This window comes from Aythya fuligula, chromosome 2, assembly GCF_009819795.1.
Source record: "Aythya fuligula isolate bAytFul2 chromosome 2, bAytFul2.pri, whole genome shotgun sequence".
NCBI lineage: Eukaryota > Metazoa > Chordata > Aves > Anseriformes > Anatidae > Aythya > Aythya fuligula.
The window spans coordinates 19,517,056-19,538,332 of record NC_045560.1 but is presented as its reverse complement, the minus strand read 5'-3'; the positions used below and the strand labels follow the sequence as shown (position 1 = coordinate 19,538,332).

The window sequence follows — 21,277 nt, the reverse complement described above, 5'->3', positions numbered from 1 at the left end:
TTGCACATCTGCTCTGGAGTGCTCAGAAGCCTCACGCAAAAAATTCTGCAATGGTTGCAAAATCCACGTTTCGTTTTTACTTCAAATTGCACAGAATAAAGGTCTACATCCATATTCCCCAACATCATATTGAGAACAACAAGGTCTCACAATAAAAACACTTTTTTTAGCAATAATGGAAGCAAGACATTACGGTTGAAATGCACTTGAATACACTTGAAAAATACTGAATTTGGCGATGAGAAGGAAAACCACAACGTTAATTAGAGGGAAGAGCACAAGCATCTCCTCAGCCTTAGCGTTGCCTACTGGCAGTCCCTCAAAAGCAGGGGCTGCAGTGACTTTGGCAGCACCAAAAAAAAAAAAGCATGCAGCTATGGCAGCCTCTGCCTTTGTGCGCCCAGCTGTGAGAAGTGGGGACATTCGCTGTGTCAGAAGGCTCTGCTATCAACACCAACCTATGGGACACAAACACAGACCGCACCAAAACCTGGGAGGGTTTGTCTAGGTGGAATAAATAGGAAACCCAGCTAATGAGGAGCAGCAGAATAAAGCCACACTGCAAGCCCTTGGTTACTTTGATTTAAACACCTTGACTTAGGGTTCAACCTTCTCGTGGCCGCTCATCACAGTTACAGAAACCTCACAAGGTCTTCACCACGACTTGAAATACCTCTACCTTAGTACAGAAACAACCACTGAATACCTTCTACCAGATCCCATACAGACCAGCCCACAGATTAAATCTGTGCTGCCAAAGAACCGGGTGGCTGCTCACCTACTTCCACTGAGCAGCGAGCTCTGCCAAGAAGCTCTTGGCTCACACAAAGGCATCCGTGTCATTGGGAAAGCAACCTCCAGAGACCCATGCTACCCATGTGCCAAAAGGCAGTCTGAGAGATCTGACTTCTCTGATTGCTTGGCCCCAAAACCCAGCCTGCACGTCCAACGATGCTGAAATGCTGAAATTCGCAAACACCGTTGTGGAAAATTCTCCTTCATAACAACCACTGGTGTAACACCTATATACCAAAATTGAGACCACATCAAATATTTGCTCAAGGATGACTAGAGAAAGCCACAAATGATCAGGAATACGTATTATGAAACTCAGGACAATGATTTCTTCTGCACTGTTGAGGGAGGGAGAACAGGATTTGCATTGACATGCAGAAATGCAAATGGACCTTCAGAAACAACATGAGTACAAAGATACCAAAAAATGAAAAATATGAGATTTTTTTTTTTTAAAGCAAGAAAGTAAGAGAATAAAAAAGAAACACAGAGAAGAATTATAACTTGCAGCCTAAAATCACTAGCAGCTTTAAGCTCGAGGCAGCTCTAACCGCCTGTTGCTTGGCAATCCAATCTCGAGGTCCAACTGAAAAGCCAACACCAATTTTAGACAGTCATTTTAGTTACAGAAAGCACAGGGATTAGACAAAAAGGCTCTTCCTGAAGCAATTAAAATGTAAGTTAACCAGGGTGCACACAAGCACTTCAGCTCCTGAGCTAAAAGAAAGGACTGAATTTATGATGAGCAGTGAAAGCCACAGTAAAACACGACGGCAGCAGGAATACATTTAAAAACCAACAAACCAACCACAGAATAAAGAGAAAAGATGACCTCCAAGATTAAGAGTGACAAACAGAAGTAGAAGACATTGGAGATTTAAAAAATGAAATAAAATCCTTAGTTATTCTTCCTGAACATGACTACTTGTAACCCAAGCTAATCGCAGATCTCTCAGAAGGCTGTATTGAATGCGCTGATAGGGAAATGTAACCAGAGACAGCGTGTTTTAAAAGTTACGGTATCTCTGACTGATAAATGTAGTTCTTAATAAGAGGATTAAAAAAAAAAAAAAAAAAAAGAGGAATGAGAAGACAAAGTATAGTATATGCTTGAGCAGGACAGAGCACTGTCAGACTGCTCACTCCTTCTATTTCTGAAAGTTAGAACAGAAGGAAGAAAACCAACAGCACAAAAGCCATGGAAAACATCATCAAAAAAGACAGAATAATTATTAGCTCCAGGGGTTGCGTGGACAATCACCATGAACTGCAACACAGAGGGTTCCTAAGAGGTATTTACACAGCCTTTGCACTCGAGCATCGGTGTCAGCTCAGCGATTCTCAGCTGCGGCCACCAGGGACCCCATATACCGCCCTCGATAAAGAAAAACCCTCAGTGCAGCCCCAGAAACAATGCTGTCTTGGTGGAAAATAAAGCCCGTGGCACGGCAAAGAAAAACAAGCATTATATTTAGGTAACTATCTTGTTCCCTATCATTATTCTGGGATTGATAATTTGAAGAGAATGGAAACGGCAAAATGAAAATAAAAATTCTGTGATGCCCAGTGAAAACTGCAGACCTTTTCCCAAATATTAGATTAACCTAGGAAACACAACCCTAGTGGGCAGGTCTAAGCAGATCTGCCATGAAGTCTAGAGAGGAACAGAGAGAAATTCACTCATTTCAGGGATTTGTTTGGATCTTTTCTGGGCGAAGGGTGTCTCACTCCTAGAAGGAACGCTATGGCCTAGAAATTTAAGATCAACTCATCCAAAACATTGTCCGGACACTGCTTTGGCAGAAAACAAGCTTCCACACTTCATCTAAGTAAAACTACCAAGGTTCAACTTAACCAGAAATCAAAGAGCGTCCTGATAAGCAAGATGTAACTCTACATGACACCAAAAGATCAGCGTTTCATTTGAAGACTGGCTTCTTTCCTTGGTTTGCATTAGCAACTACAAGACTTCCTCCAGATTACTGATGCTTAAAATCAAACAGTTTTAAAGCATTTGTACCGGAGCATATGCAATCATTCTTGCTAAGATCACCAATTCAACATGTACCTTAAAAATTTAATGCAGAAGAGCTCGAGGCTGTGAAGTAATCTGCAAAGCAGTGGTAAGAAACATCCCGGCAGCGGCTGCTCCAAGTACCCGCTGGAATTCTCCGGCTTCCCTTCCTCTCACCAGCGTGTTAAGACCCAGCAAAGTGCTATCCCACACTGTATCACACTTGGCTAGGTGATAGATTTTACACTAGTATAACTCACCTCGAGGTTTTTTTTCTTCACCTCTTGTAATGATACTTTTCACTAATCAAGTCGTTACAAGACAGATCTTCGTGAGAATGAGTCCTGTTCTCAAGGTGCCTGCTGCCAGTACGCGGATCTGTTATTCCTGACGTTCCAGGGATGCCAAAGCACGGGCACGTGACAGGGTCAGAACTGCATTTTCTAAAGCCTGTACGATTATCTCAAGTACTCCTACCATAAAACAGCATTTTTCTGCATGCAAATTAACATTCATTTAGTATTAATGTAGTTACTCAAAGACACCATTAAATACTGGGGGGAAAAGTTCAGTTAATTCCCATTTTGCAGCCCACCAGTTTTCTTTCGTTTTTCATTCTTAGGGCTATCTGAGTGATCAATGTCCTTCAAGGAGCCTTTCCTCCTCCTACGTTGGTGTATAAAACAGAGCCATTTTACAATGAAGGTTAACACGGTTTTCTAATCAGATCTAGATAAAGTTCAGCTTTAAGGGAGATTTGGAGGCACATCTGATGCTATTTTAATTTTAGGATGCAATACTTGGCAATACTGAAAAAAAATAAATCTGTTTTTAAAAATGTTTTTTGGTTGATGATCCTTATGCTCTCAGCAGAGCCAGCAACAAAGAGCATGTGGTGCTGCTGAACAGCTGAGCCAGAAGGAATGAGAGCATAAGCAATAACAAAGGGGTTTTCATCTGTAAGAATAGCTCTGATATTAAAAAGAATAAAAGGAGAAAATTAATGTATACCTGGAATGTTGTTTCAGTTTTCCACAATATCTTAGCGGACTAAGAAGTTAACGCAGCATTTGAAAGCCTGCAGTTTTGTTTTTGGCTTGCTTCTTGGTGTTCTTGCTTTTGCTTAGTATGTTGTGTCTGGTAAAAGTTTGTTTTGCTCAATTTTGGGTTATGAAACAGTAGTGTGTGTACATATTTTTTTTCTGAAGCTTTTTTTCATAAAATACGAAGAGATTGTTGGGCTTTTTAGCAGCTTGTGAGACTGTCAACCTTGTTTGGGTATTATAGTTTTGTATAAAAGTGGTTATTTGTAAACAATTCGAATGCACGCGGCAGCCTATGTTGTACATGTGGTGTGCGTTACTGTTCTATAAACAAGAACACAGTTTGAATGTAACCCTTGAAAACCGGGTTGAAACCCCTGGCAGAGTTTGTGCCAAGATGCTGGGTATTACTGGGCTCCCATCTGATGGATGGCTTAGGTGCAAATTTCTTAAACGACCTGGCTCCTGGGCCTTCCAAGTGTTCTTCTTGGTGTCAAGCAAACAAGCAGTGGAATCAGACCACGAGACAGTTAATATGCAGTCCCTCATCTTTGCTACATCTGAAATTCTTCTCAGTGCTGATCTGGAAAACTTTTGGAGAAAATCTGAAGATGCACTGGAAATTTTGAAATAATGTCACTCCAGTCATTCCCTGACTACAGAGGAAAGGCAGAACTAGTGTAGTTGTGCTTTGTACATGGCTATAGCTCTGAAATGTTGCTGTCTCAACACAAAGCGTGTCTGCTTGTTGAAGGAGCCTCACTGCACTGATACAGATAAGTAGCTTCTTCCTTAAGGGGCAGTAATTATCATTACCAGAGAATCACTGTGGTTGGAAGACCCGTAAGATCATCAAGTCCAACCATCACGTAACAGGACCAAGTCCACCCCTAAACCATGTCCCTAAATACCCCATCCACACATCTGTCTCACCCAACATATTTTGTGATCGATTCTGCAATGATTCTGATTAAATTTCAAACTGATTTAGATTGGTTTTTACAGTTAATGTAGTTAATAATCACCATTGCATAGTCACTGATTAATTCACCCGGCGTTATCTTATGGAATATAAATGCTGTGATGGTAAGGTAGAAAAGCTGAATGCCACGTAGAGTTTTATGACAGTTTATAACTATATTAGTCATTGCTTTTACTGGATCTTGTGTCTAACCATGGCTGCTACAATAAAACAGTAGGTATTATATTTTTTAAAATATCTGAAATGGAAGCCTCTTCTCATTTCCTATTAGGAATTATTTAAAAGCTTACTCAATGGAAAGATAAAAATCTCAAGTACTTCTTTCAATTGATCAAAAATTCTGAATAGACTTGTTTTCCAACACAAGTTTCCCAGCTAACAAGTACGAAATACTGCTGTGAGTTTGTAACATGTAGTTTGTAGTTTCACTTCCACCGATTTTTTTTTTTCCTGCTCCAATACTTTTTCAACACTACAAGCTTAACCCAGCAATGATCAAAACAAAACTGTGGATTCAAATGTTGGACTCTATCTACCGAAATACAGATGGAAGGTGTCAGGCAGTCAGTTGCATTTTGCAGTTTACAACGGTGAAAGAACAAACCTCTCCTGTACCTAAGTTACGTGCTGTACTTAAAGATGAAATATAACTGATGTACTTTCATGTTCAGTTCTGTAGTGAGAGTTCCCAAGCTGGTGCACACCAGTAATCCATTCAGTAAATCTTCTTGGTCTTTGTGTTTTCTGGTTAATATGAGGAATTTAACCAGAAAGCTCTGTTAATTTTGCAAAGAAAAGCTGCTTCTCTACTGGTCAGGTAGAGCCTAGCCTGTCCATGAGTTACTGATTTGCTAATTATCTGGATCATGGGGATTTTTGCCTTTTATACCTTTACACTTAACTTTCTTACTAATAAATGACTACAATGTGTAGACACCTTAATTTTCTGGCAGAAGTGCTGACCATTGGTTAGTAAACTTAAATTTAAGCACAAGGGATAGAGCAGGTAGCTGACAGACTACCAGGGCCCTGTGACTGAGTGGTTGAAGATCACAACCTCCATGCACTTACACGTTCCTCTGATCACTGAAGATATCAATTTAAAAAGGAAATACGCATCTTTTCCTCAGTGGTGCCATTCAGGCATGGCTTCCAAAGAGGATTTATAGTTGGATAAATATGTACCAGTTTAGAAATCATGGATTTTTTCGTGTTATTAGCAACTGAGAAAGCTGAATAGCTTTACCTTGTTTTGGATGCCTTCCAGGAAGGCTGGATGCTGTGTGCACTGCCTGGTTTCCTATGTATACGCTCCTGACCAGGTGACCCTTAAATTTACTTCTTAAGCAAAAATAATACAGCCAAGAGCAATGGATGGTGTTACCTGAGGAGAACATGTGAACCTAGTCATGTTTTGCAACCCAGTTTTTCCCTGCACCTCTCAGATTCCCCGGTTTTTGATCAGCAATGTTAGGGGGTGCATTCCGGACGGCACCATTCAACCAGCTGCTGCTGCACTGGGTTTGGAGAGCTGTCAGCAGCATCTAAGGTCGCTTCATGGTTTGTAATTGCCAGCTTCAAGTTCTGCTCTGTAACTATGGCTTTATATATTTTTGCCTGTCACCTTACCTACAGTGAAGTTAATCTCACAGTACCACGAGATGTCACCAGGTGTTTTGTTCTTCAGCTTGTCACTGGAAGTGTTGCATCCAGCCAGTCCCCACACCAATCCCCCAGCAGGACACTTCTCAGCTTCCTAGTCTCAGCCCTGAAAACTGGCCATTAAATCTTGCTTTTTGTGTCCTGACCATCAATCTTGTGCTTTTAAGACTCCCTCGTCCCATCCTGTGGCAAGTTAGTTTCCTGGATAACCCCTGGTGTGGAACCCTGTCAAAACCTTTTGCCAAACCAGACAGCCCCGTGCCTGCTGGATCCTCTCTCCATGCCCTCACTAGAGCACACCAGGACTCTGGTGGGTCAGTGAGGCAGGGTTTCTCCTTGCAGAAGCCATGCTGTGTCTTTCCAACAGACCAAGCACATCCTGGCTCCAGGGACTTCACTTTTATAGACCCTACTGCCTTCAGCAAGGATGGATGTCAGACTTCCTGGGCTGTATCTCTCGGGATCTCTTCTCATTTATTTACTGGTACGGATGGGAACCAGCTCCCTGGCAGCACAGTTTGTGGTGTCCTCACCCCAGTACTGAGGTCCTCCTTCACCTGCAGGTCTGCAGCTTTGTACAGAAATTTCCTTCAACAATGATCTCAAGTGGAAGCCATCATCCTGGCAATATCTTCACATTTGATTTTCCTGTATGCATATATATATACATAAACGTGCCTGTATATTTACTTCAAATTGAATTAGCTAATTAGCTTCTCTTGATCTGTTTACTGCAAAGAATGCATTGGTGTTGGAATCTCCTGAACACCTCCAACAGGAAAGACTCACGAAATGAGTTAACCAATTGCAGGGCTGTAGCTTTATTCCCAAATGAAACTTTTTATATTTTTGTCATCAAGCACTCCATAGCCAGCACCCTGCTTTTGATTACATTTAAAGAAATACAGAGGTTTTGAAAAGACAAGCAGTTTGATATTTTAGTTTGCTCTGGCAAACTAAATAAGAAGTCTATAATAACAAATTAGAAGTAGTCCACACATTTTTTAGCTGCATATTTAAACAATTCTATGGAAACTGGCCCAGAAACGACCAAATTGCCATTTTATTCATCAATTACTTAAAAGAATAGCTGCTATTAATGCAGCTTTGTTGTTCTACTGTTATCCATGTATGATTACACACATTTTCTTGGGAGCCCGGGCCTCTGAGATATTCTGAAGGATTTTGAGACTGTATCACCTGCTTCTGTTAACTTTGCACCTAGCAGTAACTGTGTACCATCTCAGACTTGGACAGGAGTTGTCTTTTCAGAAGGTCCTGGGGAGGCTTTGGGTTTGTATTGTTGCTTGAGGTAAGGTTAATGCAGAGTTGTTCCCCACCCCCTTTTGACTAATGGTACCTTCATACCCTACTAATTCTGTGGATTTATCAACTCCTAAGCAAGCTTCTTATTGTGATGTTCTGAAGTTCATCATCTTGGAAGCAATGAGATTACTTATTTTACTCAAGATCTCCTAATTCTGATGCTGCCACTTATTAGTAAGGTCACTGATCATTCCTGTTGGCTAAGTAAGATTTTGTTGTTTGTTTTTTTTTTTTTGGTTATACACCATGAAAACTTCAATTTTCATTTTCTATCAAATGCTAGCCTTGAATCATTGAGGAAAAAGACATGAAGTGGTTTTATGATACACCATCACTTCTCCAAGTTTCTAAAACTTACTAAAATAAATCTCACACCAGGGAACCTGGTTGAAATGTGGGAACTGTAAGTTGGCATATGAAAGTTAAAAGTTGTATTGAATCAAGTATTTCAAGGGTTTAGCATAGTTCTTTAGTGTACAATCGATTTTCTTTTTCTGCTAAACAGAGTTTCTTGAGATACTCATACTTCTAGGTATTACCTAAAGTAATTAAACCCTGGATCCAATCCTACCCTCTGCTTCCATGCTGTGCATGCACCTTGACTAATGCCAAGGTATGTGAATTTGGGGTAGACTTGGCTCTTTGCTGTCATCTGCACTGCTGAAGAGTGAGAGATTGTTTGAGAAGCCAAAAGAACAATAATTAGCATGAGGCAATGAAAGACTAAATTGATCTGCACCTTCCAGGAAGTCTAGCTTTGTAGGTACAAGGTATTTGGTGCAGCATTTGGATGGTCTTAAGATCAGACAGTTTCATAGGAGAGGTGTTGGTGAATGATTTCTAGTTTGAGCTACCTTAACAGTTGGACCTAAGAGTGTCCTGAGTAGGCTGCAATTTGTCATAGCGTGACAGCAAACTGAGATACATTAGTGCAATTATTTAGTAGCGTAGCTGATCTTTATCACACATGCCTAAGCTTTATCTCAGCTTTGTGGTAAAACCACAATGTTTAATTTTGAGCCTTTTTTTAAGCCTTTGAAGTTGTAAGTTTGTCATATTACCTGAACATTTTGTATTCAAATACACGCTACTCATTCTCCCTGTAAAAGGGATAGAGTTAGAGAGAAATACACTTGAAGTACAAATTCTACCTTAATAATAGAGAACTTTAATCCTGATGTTGTGTGTCATATTTTAAACTGAGATGTTTTAAAGATTTCAGTACAAAATAGTTCTTTGTATTCATTTGAATTTGTATTTGAAGTCTAGAAAAAAATGGGACACTTATTTAAGTGCCCTTGCACAGGTTGCTGTTTTACCCTGCAACACACCAACTTCTCATGCAAATACATCTGAGAATATAAACAGCACTTAACACTGACTACAGATGTCTTTTCTTCCTAAGATATAATTTCGTTTGTTGTCTTTGTGTTTGCTTCCCTCAGAGTTCAGGACTTTAACAAAGAAGAACTTTTAAAGAAAACCTGTGTGATATTTAGAGAACTATCAGCAGGGGCATGGTATCTTCTAAAATTTCTGTCCTAAAGCAAGCAGAAAACTGTAAAATTTGAGCTTCTTCACTTCTGGAATATGTAAGATGCATTCCCATGGCTTCCATATTTTTTTCTAACAAATTCAATGGCAGTGTCTTAATTAACAGGATTCCATCATCATCAGGGAACTAGTTATCCTGCCTGCTATCAGGAAGTATGAGGGCCTTTGATGACAGTTGGCTAAACCTAATTAAATTAATACCGTGGCCAGAAAAGACAATACTGGACTGGGTTGGTCTCTGAAATTGATTTCTCAGTCAAGATAGAACTGTATCTTGAGCAGGTATTCGATATTTTGCAGTCCAGATAGGACAAATATGCAGTGTTTCCCATTCCAGCTGCACGAGCAGAACTTGCTATTAGCAACCAACCCACCCACGGCTCGCACAAGGGTCGCTTGTAGAGTCCCAGGTGGTTTGGCTGCAAGCCGTGAAGCAGTGAAGATATTGCACTCATTTCCAGTCTTCACCCCAGTATCACATTCATGGGACATTTTAGGAAGATAATTATTTTTGACGGGGTAGCTTGCTCAAACAGCCACGCTTTTTGGATATTCCACTGGAACACAGCTGCCTCCCCTCCCATGTATGCCACATAAGGGGGAGATGGCACGAGTCCTGATGTGGTGGTCAACATCATCCCATACAGAACTGCAGCAAAGGACATGAATTCAAGACAAGCATAAAAACACACCCATGTTCAAGCAGCAGAGGCCACCGGTACAGGTCACCTACCATTCTCCCCCCCCCCCCCCCCCCCCCCCCCCAACAAACTGGTCACTCAACCAATTGCAAATCAAATGCAGAACTTCTAGGAGCTAAAATAGCACGTTGTTTATTTCTGTGATTTGAAGACCAAGCTATTATGGGCACATCCTTAACGGATTAGCAAAGTGGAAAGCACAGAGAGCAAGAGAAGAACAGCTAAAACATTATTGTTGCTGCAGACAAAACAAATAAATCATCACTCCTTATTTTATCCCTTCCACAGCCCTTTGCATGCTGTTAGCTCCCTTGGGTTCCCTGCTGCACATCCCTCTGCACAGCAAGAAAAAAAGAAAAATAATCTGAAATAAAGCAGAAAAGTATGACATGACTGAGTTGTCAAGGAAAGCTATCAGTAAGTGTCTGAAACTACCTCTAATGGCAAATTCCACAACGCTTTCATGTCTTTAAAACAGGAGCCAACAACAATCAAAGCAAAAAAACAAAGTAATAAAAACAACATAAGAAACAAAAATAGATTTCCTTGGACAATGTCCAAGCAAAAAGTCAGTAGAAGACAATACAGAAAACACATTTTACTGGAAAATGTAAGTTTTTCAAGCCTAGACTTCTCAATCATTTTAAAATAATGCAACCATGAACAAAAGCATCAGGGACTGTTATTCACACACGATACCTGTCGGTGCACCTACACAACACATTACATAAAGTAGCAGCAGCTTACCTGAGAGATCAGCACTGTTAAAAACAATAAATACAAAATCCAGCAGCCTGCTCCATTCTCAGTTACAAATCTGAGCACAGGTATCACAAGTGGTTCTCTATGGCGTTTCTTCCAAGCAAACCATCCCGTAGGTCAAAACAAGTTGGCTCGATATGATCCAAGTGAATAATCTCAACAACGACTTTGCACAACTTGCATTGATTTACATTTCTGATGAAAAACAGTTTCCAGAGCTGCTGGAAATCTCACTTCCATGTATAACTTCAACATGGCAGATTTAAATAGAAAGCTAAAAAGCATGAAGGGATGCAGAGTTATGTCTAAATAACATACTGAGAAAAAACACACAATTACTTTTGTGGAATAAACCAAAATTACAGCAAAAGCCACTAGCAAGAAATCTGTTGGGATTTTTTTATTGCTATTTTTGTTTGGAGTACTGCAATGAAGTCTACTACAGCTTCAGTGTCGATGAGTGGGTTTGGTGGTCTTCCTGGCTGTAACTGGCATCAGCTGTAATTGCCGTAACAGGAACCAAAGTCAAAAAAAAGATTCTGAAGAACCCTTCCTTTCATCCACCACCCAAAAGAAACATGCAGATTCGAGAAATAACTGTGATCTCTCACCATCCAAAGAAAAGTCTGCTACTACTATGCACAGTTGGATGTTACAGAAGTTAATTATTTTTGACAGACTGGAGCATTGAAGTTGATGCAACATTTCATTTTCTGGCCATGGAATTCAGATTCTGTGGCCAACTGTGCATTAAAGTCTAACCCTTCCAAAACTACTAGACCCCCTTAATATGTATTTTGAACATGAAGCAGAAAATCTGAAACAGGTTTCTGAATCTAGAATCTGAATCATTAGACGCGACGCTTCATCCCCATCCCAGCAACTTTGATTCCTCCCATGCGAGTAGTGAGCCATCAAACTGCTACGTGGTGCTTCGTGGCACAAGGCTTTCAAAAGTCGGAGTGAATATCCGAATTGTCATGCAAAGACAAAGTAATCTTACAAAACAAAGTAAGAAAAGCCTAAAGCTCACAGCTTTGTCACAATCATCTCAGCAAGTCGTCGTAATTGCGCGAGTGTGAAGCTCTATCTCACTGAATCAAATACTTACAAAGCTTGGGAGACTAAACCAGTGTTACCAACCGAGGGTTTTTTTCTCCCTAAAACATTTGCAGATGACTTTAGTAACACTGCGCCCACATACGTTACCCTTCGAAAGCATCAGGGAAGAGAACAGCCTTGAGTGTTAGAAGGAGCAACCAAAATAAGCCTTTAGAGCACGATACAATTTGTCACTAGGAAGATGAAACAGACTGCTCAATTTCTGGGCATCTCTCCTATTTCTCCTACCTCATCCTGCTTACACACACTTCGCCAGCCCCAGGAGAGTGAAAACCTCCACAGGTAGGCTGTTTTTGCTGAGGACTCGAGAGCATTCCTTGAATAGATACGGCTCTCCCTTACACACCTCCTCCCACTTGAGGGGACCACTCTGTGTACTCAAGTTCCCCAAAAGCTCTACAGCAAAAATCTTTTTGTCTAGTTGGTTGGGTTTTGTTTTGGTTGATGCTTTTTTTTTTTGGACAGTGACCACTCAAAGCAAGAACCGAGGCAGCACCAGACGATGTAACACTGACAGGTTCAGAGGTGTCCAGAATGAATGGCTAAGAAATGACCAGCTCTGTGCCCAGGAACTTTTCTTACACACGTGAATCTGCAGCTTTAGAACTGCGGTGATGAGTATCAGCAGCCAACACACTTGCAGCATGCAAGAACTTATTAGAGAAAGTTTTCTTCGACTGACATCATGCCTGGGAATATCGTAAGAGCCAGGTAATTTGTCACGGGGCTCATTTCTGGCAAGGTTCTGCCTTACTAGGCAACGCCAAGAGGTAAAATCCAGCATAAGCCATTTCCCATAAAGCACATCTACCTCAGTTTCTCAGCACAGATGTGCTAAGGAGCATACCAAGGACATACCAAGCAAGCTTCCTTACTTTTCCCACTGACAGCGTGCCATGAAGCAGCCCTGCAGGGGCCGAACTGGGCTCCTTTCAGGCAGGACCGAGCTGTAATACACACACCAGGAGCTTCAACACAAGCGGGCACCGAGCCCACGTGGCCAGCCTGGAATGAGTTCAGCAACAAAATCCCCTGAAAGGCAAACAGTGTGGGCATCAGCTCCTCGGCACCAAGCGCTGCACTCTGCAGACAGGGCCCTGCCAGGCTGCGCCGCTTGCGAGGGCACACACAGCCTCTCTGTTCCTGCGGCCTTTGAAGGGGCCCGTTGGCCCAACACCTCCAGCTGGCCGTGGCTTCTCGCAGCCAAGGAAACCCGATGCCTGGGTTTTCACGTCTTGCAGTTTCTGGGAACTGCTAACACACCAGGAGCTGCAGGCTGCAGCTCTGACCTGGCACTGCACCGTCACCGAGCAAATCTGCTGCCTAGTAGTGACACCAATGCAGCATTCAGCTTTTCCAAAATAAAACTCATGTGCCACAAGGAAGGTACAAACCGCTACTAAAGAAGGCACTCAATATTTTTGGAGGCTATATATTCACCCACAGTGTCGGCCAGCAAGTCGCACCCCCACATTAAGTTTTCCTCGGGAATACAAGGTCCCAGGGCCTCTTCTACCGCGTCAAAGGATGCTTGGAGAAACTTTGTGTTTGCTTTCATACACAGCCCGGGCCCAGCAGAACTTACAATACAAACCTGTTCCCTTATCTGACGGCCAGCAGAAACCAAAGGTTCATTCAGAAATTCCTTGGTCCCCACTGATTCGAGGCACGCTGCCCTGCCCTGGTTGATTCTCACAGTACAGCTCGTGCACTTGAGCACTTCTTCATGTGACCGGCATGCTGCCGAGTGTTGGTAACACCAACAAACATGCAACATTTCCTAAAAACCTCTCCATCAAACCTCTCGTATTCTATAGCAAATCCTAAAGCTTCACAAGACATCAGAGGCCTGCGGTGCCTTCCTTCCAGCGAGCCAAAAATAGTAAAGCAGCGGGCAGTCCCCCTGAAGCCACATACACACAGTTATAATCAACAGCATACCTTGGCAAGAAGTTGCACGGGTGCAGCTGATGCCAGCTCGATTCATCCAGAGCATGCCACATTCATGCAGGTATTGGCTAGTAAAAGCTGTAACAGATACAGTTAACTCCACCGGGGCATGTGTTGCCCTACAAGCTCACAGTTCCCCAGATCCTCCTGGATTTTTTCCAAGAAGTTGACATCGCTTCTGCACATTCACATTCTCAGGTAACAAGGTAATTTTATGACCAGGTCTGCACAGTCTCTGGTTTAATTCAGCAACTTCATCTGAGTTTTGAGAGGAGTGCTATCTGGTCCTGATCCCTTTGGCAGTCTGAAGCTCTCCATATTGAAGTGATTATGGGAGCGATTATTACAGCTGATCTGTCAAGAGTTTATGATTCTAATTTGCCTCATTTGGACACAACTTCGGTAAAGAAGTGGAAGACATGGAAATGTAATCTTTTATCAAGCCAAAGGTTATCTTAATCTCTCCATTTTGCTAGGTCAAACTTCTTTAGAACCGTAATATTTTAAGTGAGCCATTCGAGTTAATCACATCATCAATTTAAGCACAACCAAAGAAATATGAAGGTAGAGCAATTTAGGAATTGCTCAAAATGGCAGTAGAAAAAAAATATCTAAGTTTAATTCTCCTTTATAAATGGTATGTTATTATGGATCCAATGGCTTAACAGATTGTGTCCTTGCATCCCATTCAGATACTTCTTCCTCTAGGTACTCGACTTGGATGCTGGCTAAGATGACCTCCAGAGGCCCCTTCCGTCCTCAAACCCTTGTAGATTTCTCAGCCAACTCTTCCTTGAATTCAAGCGCTAACCACAGTTATTAGAATAACTAAGTCACAATCTTACTCTTTGTCGTTCCATTTTCACAACAAAACTCGTTTTCATTATAACATCCTCCAACATCCCTGCCACTGATGCCAGAAAGCACAACAGCTGTAGCATTTGAACCTAACGCTCTGCGAGTGCAATGCCAGAAGGTCACCAAAAAGGCAAAACACAAACCCCTTAGTCCAGTAAATATGGACTAGCAACCAAAGTCATAATTTCTTTCCAATTCCAGGGGAAAATCCAGCAGCCAGAGGCTTCATCAAAGCACGCGAGAGAGTTAGAGGACTTCCCACAGTCACCTTGCCATTTGAGGGCAATAGCAGCCTCTGACAGTGCATGCGAGGTTCAGCAAAACACCAGTACCACAATTCTCCTACCAAGATCTAATGCTGTAATGCCTTTAGAAAGTACTGTACTCATTCCCTGTATTTTTTTATTTTATTTTTTTTAAATACAAGGTGACATGTCTGGAGAAATATGGCAGCCTGATATGCTGCCATTCATAAGCGTGGTTGAGCATCTGCATTTTAGACATGGAACTTACATCCTGCTTCCAATCTCCCTCTCCCATAAATACATGGGGGAAGGGATTATCAAGACACAATACAAGGCAATGAATACCAATGAACACCAGAGGAATACGGAGACAGGGGAAAAAAAAAAAAACAACCAGCTTTGATGAATGAGAGATTGTGAAACAGTCCAAAGGCACAGCCACAAAGGCTATATTCACACAGTCTCTGTCCCTCTTATGTGAAAACCCCAAGAAAAACACCTGAGCATCTGGGCACACAACCACCAGCGCCAGAACTACGAGATAATCACAGCACTGTAGTCAAAGGCATGCCAACTAAAACAATAGTGACGTACAAAATAACCAGTAAATTATCTCCATTGAGTCATAGCTCTAGAAAATAGCAGAAAACCTGAAGAAATGTGCAAACAGAACACAGAGACATTATGGTAAAAGGCAGCTTTGTGTTAAGGCATCCAAGGCAGAGTACAAAATACCTGACATTTGTGCGCTTCCTTGACCCCATTACAAGACCAGTCACCTTCTGGCCACGGTAACCCAAACCACAGCTGTGACCTTACGAGTCAGCCCAAGTCAGAGCCCTACTTCAGTGCCGTGTCTGAAAGGCAGGGACAGGCCAGAGCTGGAGAAGCAAGCAGCAGGAGAAGACGCCACGTGGAAGAACCTGTGAACCCGTACAGCTTTTTCAACTTTTTCTCTGCTTGCACATTGCAGGAGATTCAAGTTCTCCATTGTGATCTTCTAGTCATGTAATGCCCAAGTTGAAGTACGACATCAGTAAGGAAGTACTCTGTTAGTTCACGTTATATTTTGTTAGTCTGATTGTGCAAGGTACAGGTTCAGCCCTAAACAAAAGGTCTGTGGAGGGTACGAACAAAAAGATGAGCATCTGATTTGAACATCAGTAATCAAAACATGAAGTATTGTATCCCTAAATTACCTAAACACTAAAATTGCCTTTCAGGAATTAAAAAGGCAATCTTTAGGCTCATGAACATGAGATTTGTGCAGCAGAGGTTTCTGGGGTGTACGTAGGATGACATCCCATAGTATTTCACACCAGAAGCTTAAGAAGTAAAACAAAAAGAGATGAAAGGCTCGGAATCCCCCAGCTACCATCTTGCAACTGGTAATTTCCAAAAACCAGGACCCTTCCAGGTGCAGACACCTCCCTTTTTTTTTGCAGAGGCCCTAACGAGATGCACCTGAATATAGCCTTATTCCCAACAACTACAAGGACCACACAGGACAGGCTTTAAAGTAAAGGGAGTTATTACAACAGCAGGGTCACCCACCACAACATAGGGGTGCTAGGAGAGAAACCTAAAAGGAAGGGTCTTTTGGGGACAGCGTTAAAGATATAAAGGATTAGACAGTCAGGAGAGGAACGCTGCCTGGAGACAGCGTCAAGAAGATGGCAGAGGTGTGCGAGAGGTGCAGCCAGGCTGTGCACGGAGCACAGAGCAGCAGGCCACCAGGTGGGCACCAGCACAGCCCAGGTGAAGGTGCAGAGTGGCAGCGAAGCCAGCAACGAGGAACCCGGGGGCGAGCTGCAGGGGGCAGGGTCCGGGTGCCCGGGGGGGGTCCGTGGGGTTCCCCCGCTCACCTGCTGCACCCCGAGGAAGTCGTAGAAGTTCCGCGGCACCTCCTCCACCAGGTCGAACAGCTCCAGGTCGCCGCTGTCCCACGCGCGGCCGCGGGGCAGGAGCAGCGCCAGCAGCGCCAGCAGCAGCAGCGGCCGGCGGCCCATGGCGAGGGCGAGGACGTGGCCGGGCGGGCGCAGCAGCAGCGGCGGCAGCGGCCGGGCGCGGAGGGAAGGCGCCAGGCCCGGCCCCGCCGGCTGCCGGCCCCAGCGGGGGCGGGCGGCGGGGAGGGAGGGAGGGAGGGCAGCGCGGAATTTCCCCGCGGCCAATCGCAGCCGCTGCGCGCCGTGACGTCAGCTGCCCCGGCAACCGGCGGCGCTGGCGCAGTGGAGGCGGTGGAGGGGGGGGGGAAGGGTGGTGCTGCCCCCTCCCCTTCCTGCCTCGGCCTTCTTCGTCCTCCTCCTCCTCCTCCTCCTCCTCCTCTCGCCGTATCCCCTTCCCCTCCAGGCCCAGCTGTCGCCCTGAGGAAGGCCGTTGTCAGTCACCGCCAAAATACCCGTGGTTTTCTGAAGCTAACCTCAGAAAGCATTTTTATTTTTTTTTCCACTTCACCAAAATCCTTTCCTGACAGTATCTTACCAAAATCCCAGCTGCTAACCTGACGTCCTAGCAGGAGTGAGGCACTGCGTACACCAGCCTTGGGTGCGTGCTGGGGGCAGTGAGACGTGGCTCCCTGCTGCATTCAGATCGGGCTGGAAACAACCCCCATCAGTTCATATTGTATCACAATTTCATAGAAGTTATATCATACATACATAATTCATCTATCACACACATCATCACCTTTATCATGTTCTATGATTCTATAATTTTCCAACTCGGAGGAGTCTCAGGCATTCTCTTCTATTGAAGCTGTTCCCCCTTGAGTAAACTACTTAAATATTAATCAGATTGACATTTAAACTTATGTTTCCACATCCCATATGCATGCCCTCTGGGCTGTTAGGACCACAATTCTGCCTCTGGCTCTGTTTCCTGAAAAGACACCTAAACCCATTTGCCAGGAAATGATAATTTAACCAACATCTGATGTTGACTTTTTTTTTTTTTTTTAATTCACACCTCTCAAAAAGGAGCGCTTAACTGTTAATTCTGATCATCTTAAAAAGTGCTTCTTTCACTTCATCACAGAGCCATAAAAATAATCCTTTCCTAGAGAATTGCAAAGTCATGAGGAAGTCTTGGGCTAGCTGTTTTATCAGCTGCTTTGTTTTGCTGGAGTAACTGAATCTGTTACAAATTGGTTTCTTCCCTCTTAATTATTTTCTTCATCTATTCTTTTTTGTAGAGCAGTACTCATAGCATAAATTCCCTTTGTTGCCTAGTCTGTCTGATTCTCCTTGCTTTCAAGCCTCAAGCTTTATTGCACAAAAATACCAGCTTTCAATTCAAAAAGTTACCAACCCACAAGGCTGTAGTACAAAGTCTAAAGATGCAAAGTACCATCAGAAACCACAGGCAAATGAAGAGCTCAACAAGGCAGTATGTTTTTTAAACCAGCTTAAAGAGTTTTTTTAAATGTCAGACTAACAATACTCCAGTCCCCTTAGTATATGCTTTCCAAACTCGCCTTCCTTTCTGCCTTGTTTTGTATCTTCAATATGTACTTCATTTTGCCTCATTAGCTCCTAAGCCTCTTTAGTTAAGCTGATCTAGTACAATGATCATCCTTTGAAAAGAAGCCTTTTTAATTTTGATCTTATTTTTTATCATTCAGAATTTGTAACAGAGGATGACCGCTTTCAAAATCTGTCTCTGGTTGCTCTTGCTGAAACTGAAGTTAAAACCTTGAAAAAAATGATAAAAGTAGCTGATCAGTTCTGTTGAGACTAGGAAAAACTGTCCTAATGCTGACCACCAATTTCAGGTAGATTGTGGCTTCAATCCTTTATAGAGCAACAGAAGATGATAGTTACTTTGAAAGAAACATCTCAGAATTCTTCAGCTAAATTATGCTGCCTTTCACTCGAGAGGAATGGGAATTTAGAAAGAATAACAGGAAAAAAAAAAACACTGATGATAATAGGATTATGATTCTTATATTTAAGAGATATCTTACATTTAAGTCAGCATACTTCAATTATTCCAATCAGTTTTAACAATGTGGAAAATTTGAATACCCATTTTTTTACACTGTTTTGTAAACTATTAGAAGAGAAGGCCTGATACTGCATGTAACATTTCTAAATTTTTATTTATATATATATTTTTAATGCTAGACAATGAGATTGGTTTAAAAGTTTCCATTAAAATCATTCTGTACCCCAAGAATAAATACTGATATTTTTTGGAAGAAAATGCTAAAAATGCTATTAAAAGACTTGAAGTACCACCATAATAATGTCAGTTTCTTCCATTTTTCTGTTTTCCTGTTTCAGTCATAAGCAGTTATTTTTTCTTGGTGAGTCATTAGAGTCCTTCCCCCTTCTCCAACACTTCAATTAATTCAAGTCACATTAGACTTCCACAGCACAAAATAGAGCAACTAAATTAGAAGTCAGTTCTCTCTCTCGGATTCAGAAAAATACTTAAAATACAAAGCAAACATAAACCAATTCAGCAATGCTTGCTGAAAGAGTATATGTGAGAAATCTGCAGTGACAGGGGCAGTGACGGCTGAGTGAGATGAGCAGTGATGACAGTTTAAGTCTTGGTATTGCTAACTCTGACACAAACACAGAGAAGGTAGAAAATTCCACACAACTTTGTCATCGTGGTCTAAAGTTACTCATGTTGGGAGGTATTACTATTTGTTTCTAACACGTATACATGACATTTGAATGGCTAGAGGATCAGAGGAGTGTTTTTAATTGAGCACCATATTCTGTACGCAGCCTCCCCAGCTGGGCAGCACCTTTATTTTAAGAACATTGGGAGCTGCAAAGGCAAGTATGGCATTTCCTTTCCCTGCCTTGAAGTTTCTCTGCCTGCACACACAGGCAGGTATCACCGAACCAGGTACACTCAGCCACTAAGCTCTCCTTTGCAAACCGTAAGGGCAAGAAACATATGCAGGAATATATCTTGTTTAAATAAATCTATGTTCTGATGCTAATTGACAGTAGCACCCGAGGCCCGAGGCATGAACCGGTTATTATTACTGTTTTAACACCACTGAAAGACCAACATACTTTAAAGCCCAGTAGGATTCACACAATCATATTCTGAATAGCTAAAGAGTGAGCCTGCTATTTTGGTGTCTCAAATAGAAGAAGACCAGTGGAAAGAGCTTATTAAAGGACCACTTTTTTTTTTTTTTTTTTTTTTTTCTCCCTAAAGGTAAACCTTCTCTCTTAGCAATTCACGAGTTTGACTGCTCCGCAGTCTATTCTGATTTTCCCTTCTGGCTGCTCAGTTTGGGTGCTTCTGCATGGGTTTGGATAGTAACAGTAGTTTTCTGTGCTAACAAAGCTGGCTTAAGAGTTTCTTGCGCCCTCCCCCAGCCCAGACGCTTGTTCCCACCTCTGCGCCGCTGTTCGCTGCCTCCTCGGCTGTGCTAATTCACCTCTTTGTGGGCCACGTTATAAATCAAATGACTGAAATGATCCAGGTTTTTCCAAAAAAGAAAAAAAAAAAAGCTGTTCGCACACACATACATACACATACGCACACAAAAACTCGGATTTATTTCAGTGATCCAATTTACAGCGCGGCCCAGAAACAGCTGCATCGGCACAATCAAGGGGACAGCGAACTGCGATGAAGGAGCAAAACAAGAGGGCATAGCAGGCAGGAAACTGCCTGGCTTAGACCGGCTTTCCCATCGGAAAAAAATAAAAATACAACCTTTGTATAAGTATACCCTGAGAGCTCAAAGCAAGCTGTTCCCCAGGCAGTGAGGCTAAACGCAGTGGAGGGAGGCATTCTCCTTGGCAGCTGGCAGGGAATTTCGGAGGGCTCTGCTGCCTTCCCACAGAGGGTGAGAAGGCAGGCACCTTGCTCAGAGATGTTCCCTAGCGCTCTGTCCTGCCAGCCAACTGATCTGGCTTTTTAAAGGTTTTTTTTGTTACAGCCAGATCATTTTCCAGATCCACACAGATGGATGTAACCACACAGATGGATGAGTCAGAATGGAGCAGAGAAGGAGGGAAGGTAGCATCCAGCATGGCAGTGGAAAAATAAGGGGGAACAGGATCCCTGCCCCCTGAAAGGTATAGCAACCCTGCCCCCTGAAAGATTTGTAAGGAATATGCCATTTGTGTAGACCAGCTGTTACCTTAGGCCAGACATAAGTCAAAGTAATGAGAAAGAAATGTGGGAATGGAAAGAGAAGCAAAAGCAACAGAGCTAAAAACAGAAAGCTGACTCTATTACAGTCCATCAGACATGAAAGAATATTATTTAGGAAATAGCTATTTCAT

General features: G+C 42.6%; 1 protein-coding gene across 1 annotated transcript in view; it reads right to left on the bottom strand.

Moving 5' to 3' along the window:
* The window catches only part of DNAJC1 (DnaJ heat shock protein family (Hsp40) member C1), a 98,782-nt gene extending 81,750 nt beyond the window's left edge, over window positions 1-17,032 (bottom strand). The window contains exon 1 of the mRNA XM_032181576.1: window positions 16,880-17,032. Within this exon, the coding sequence (XP_032037467.1) occupies window positions 16,880-17,023 (144 nt within the window). The 5' untranslated portion in view covers window positions 17,024-17,032. The remainder of the gene's footprint in view (window positions 1-16,879) is intronic.
* Window positions 17,033-21,277: the final 4,245 nt, after the last annotated feature.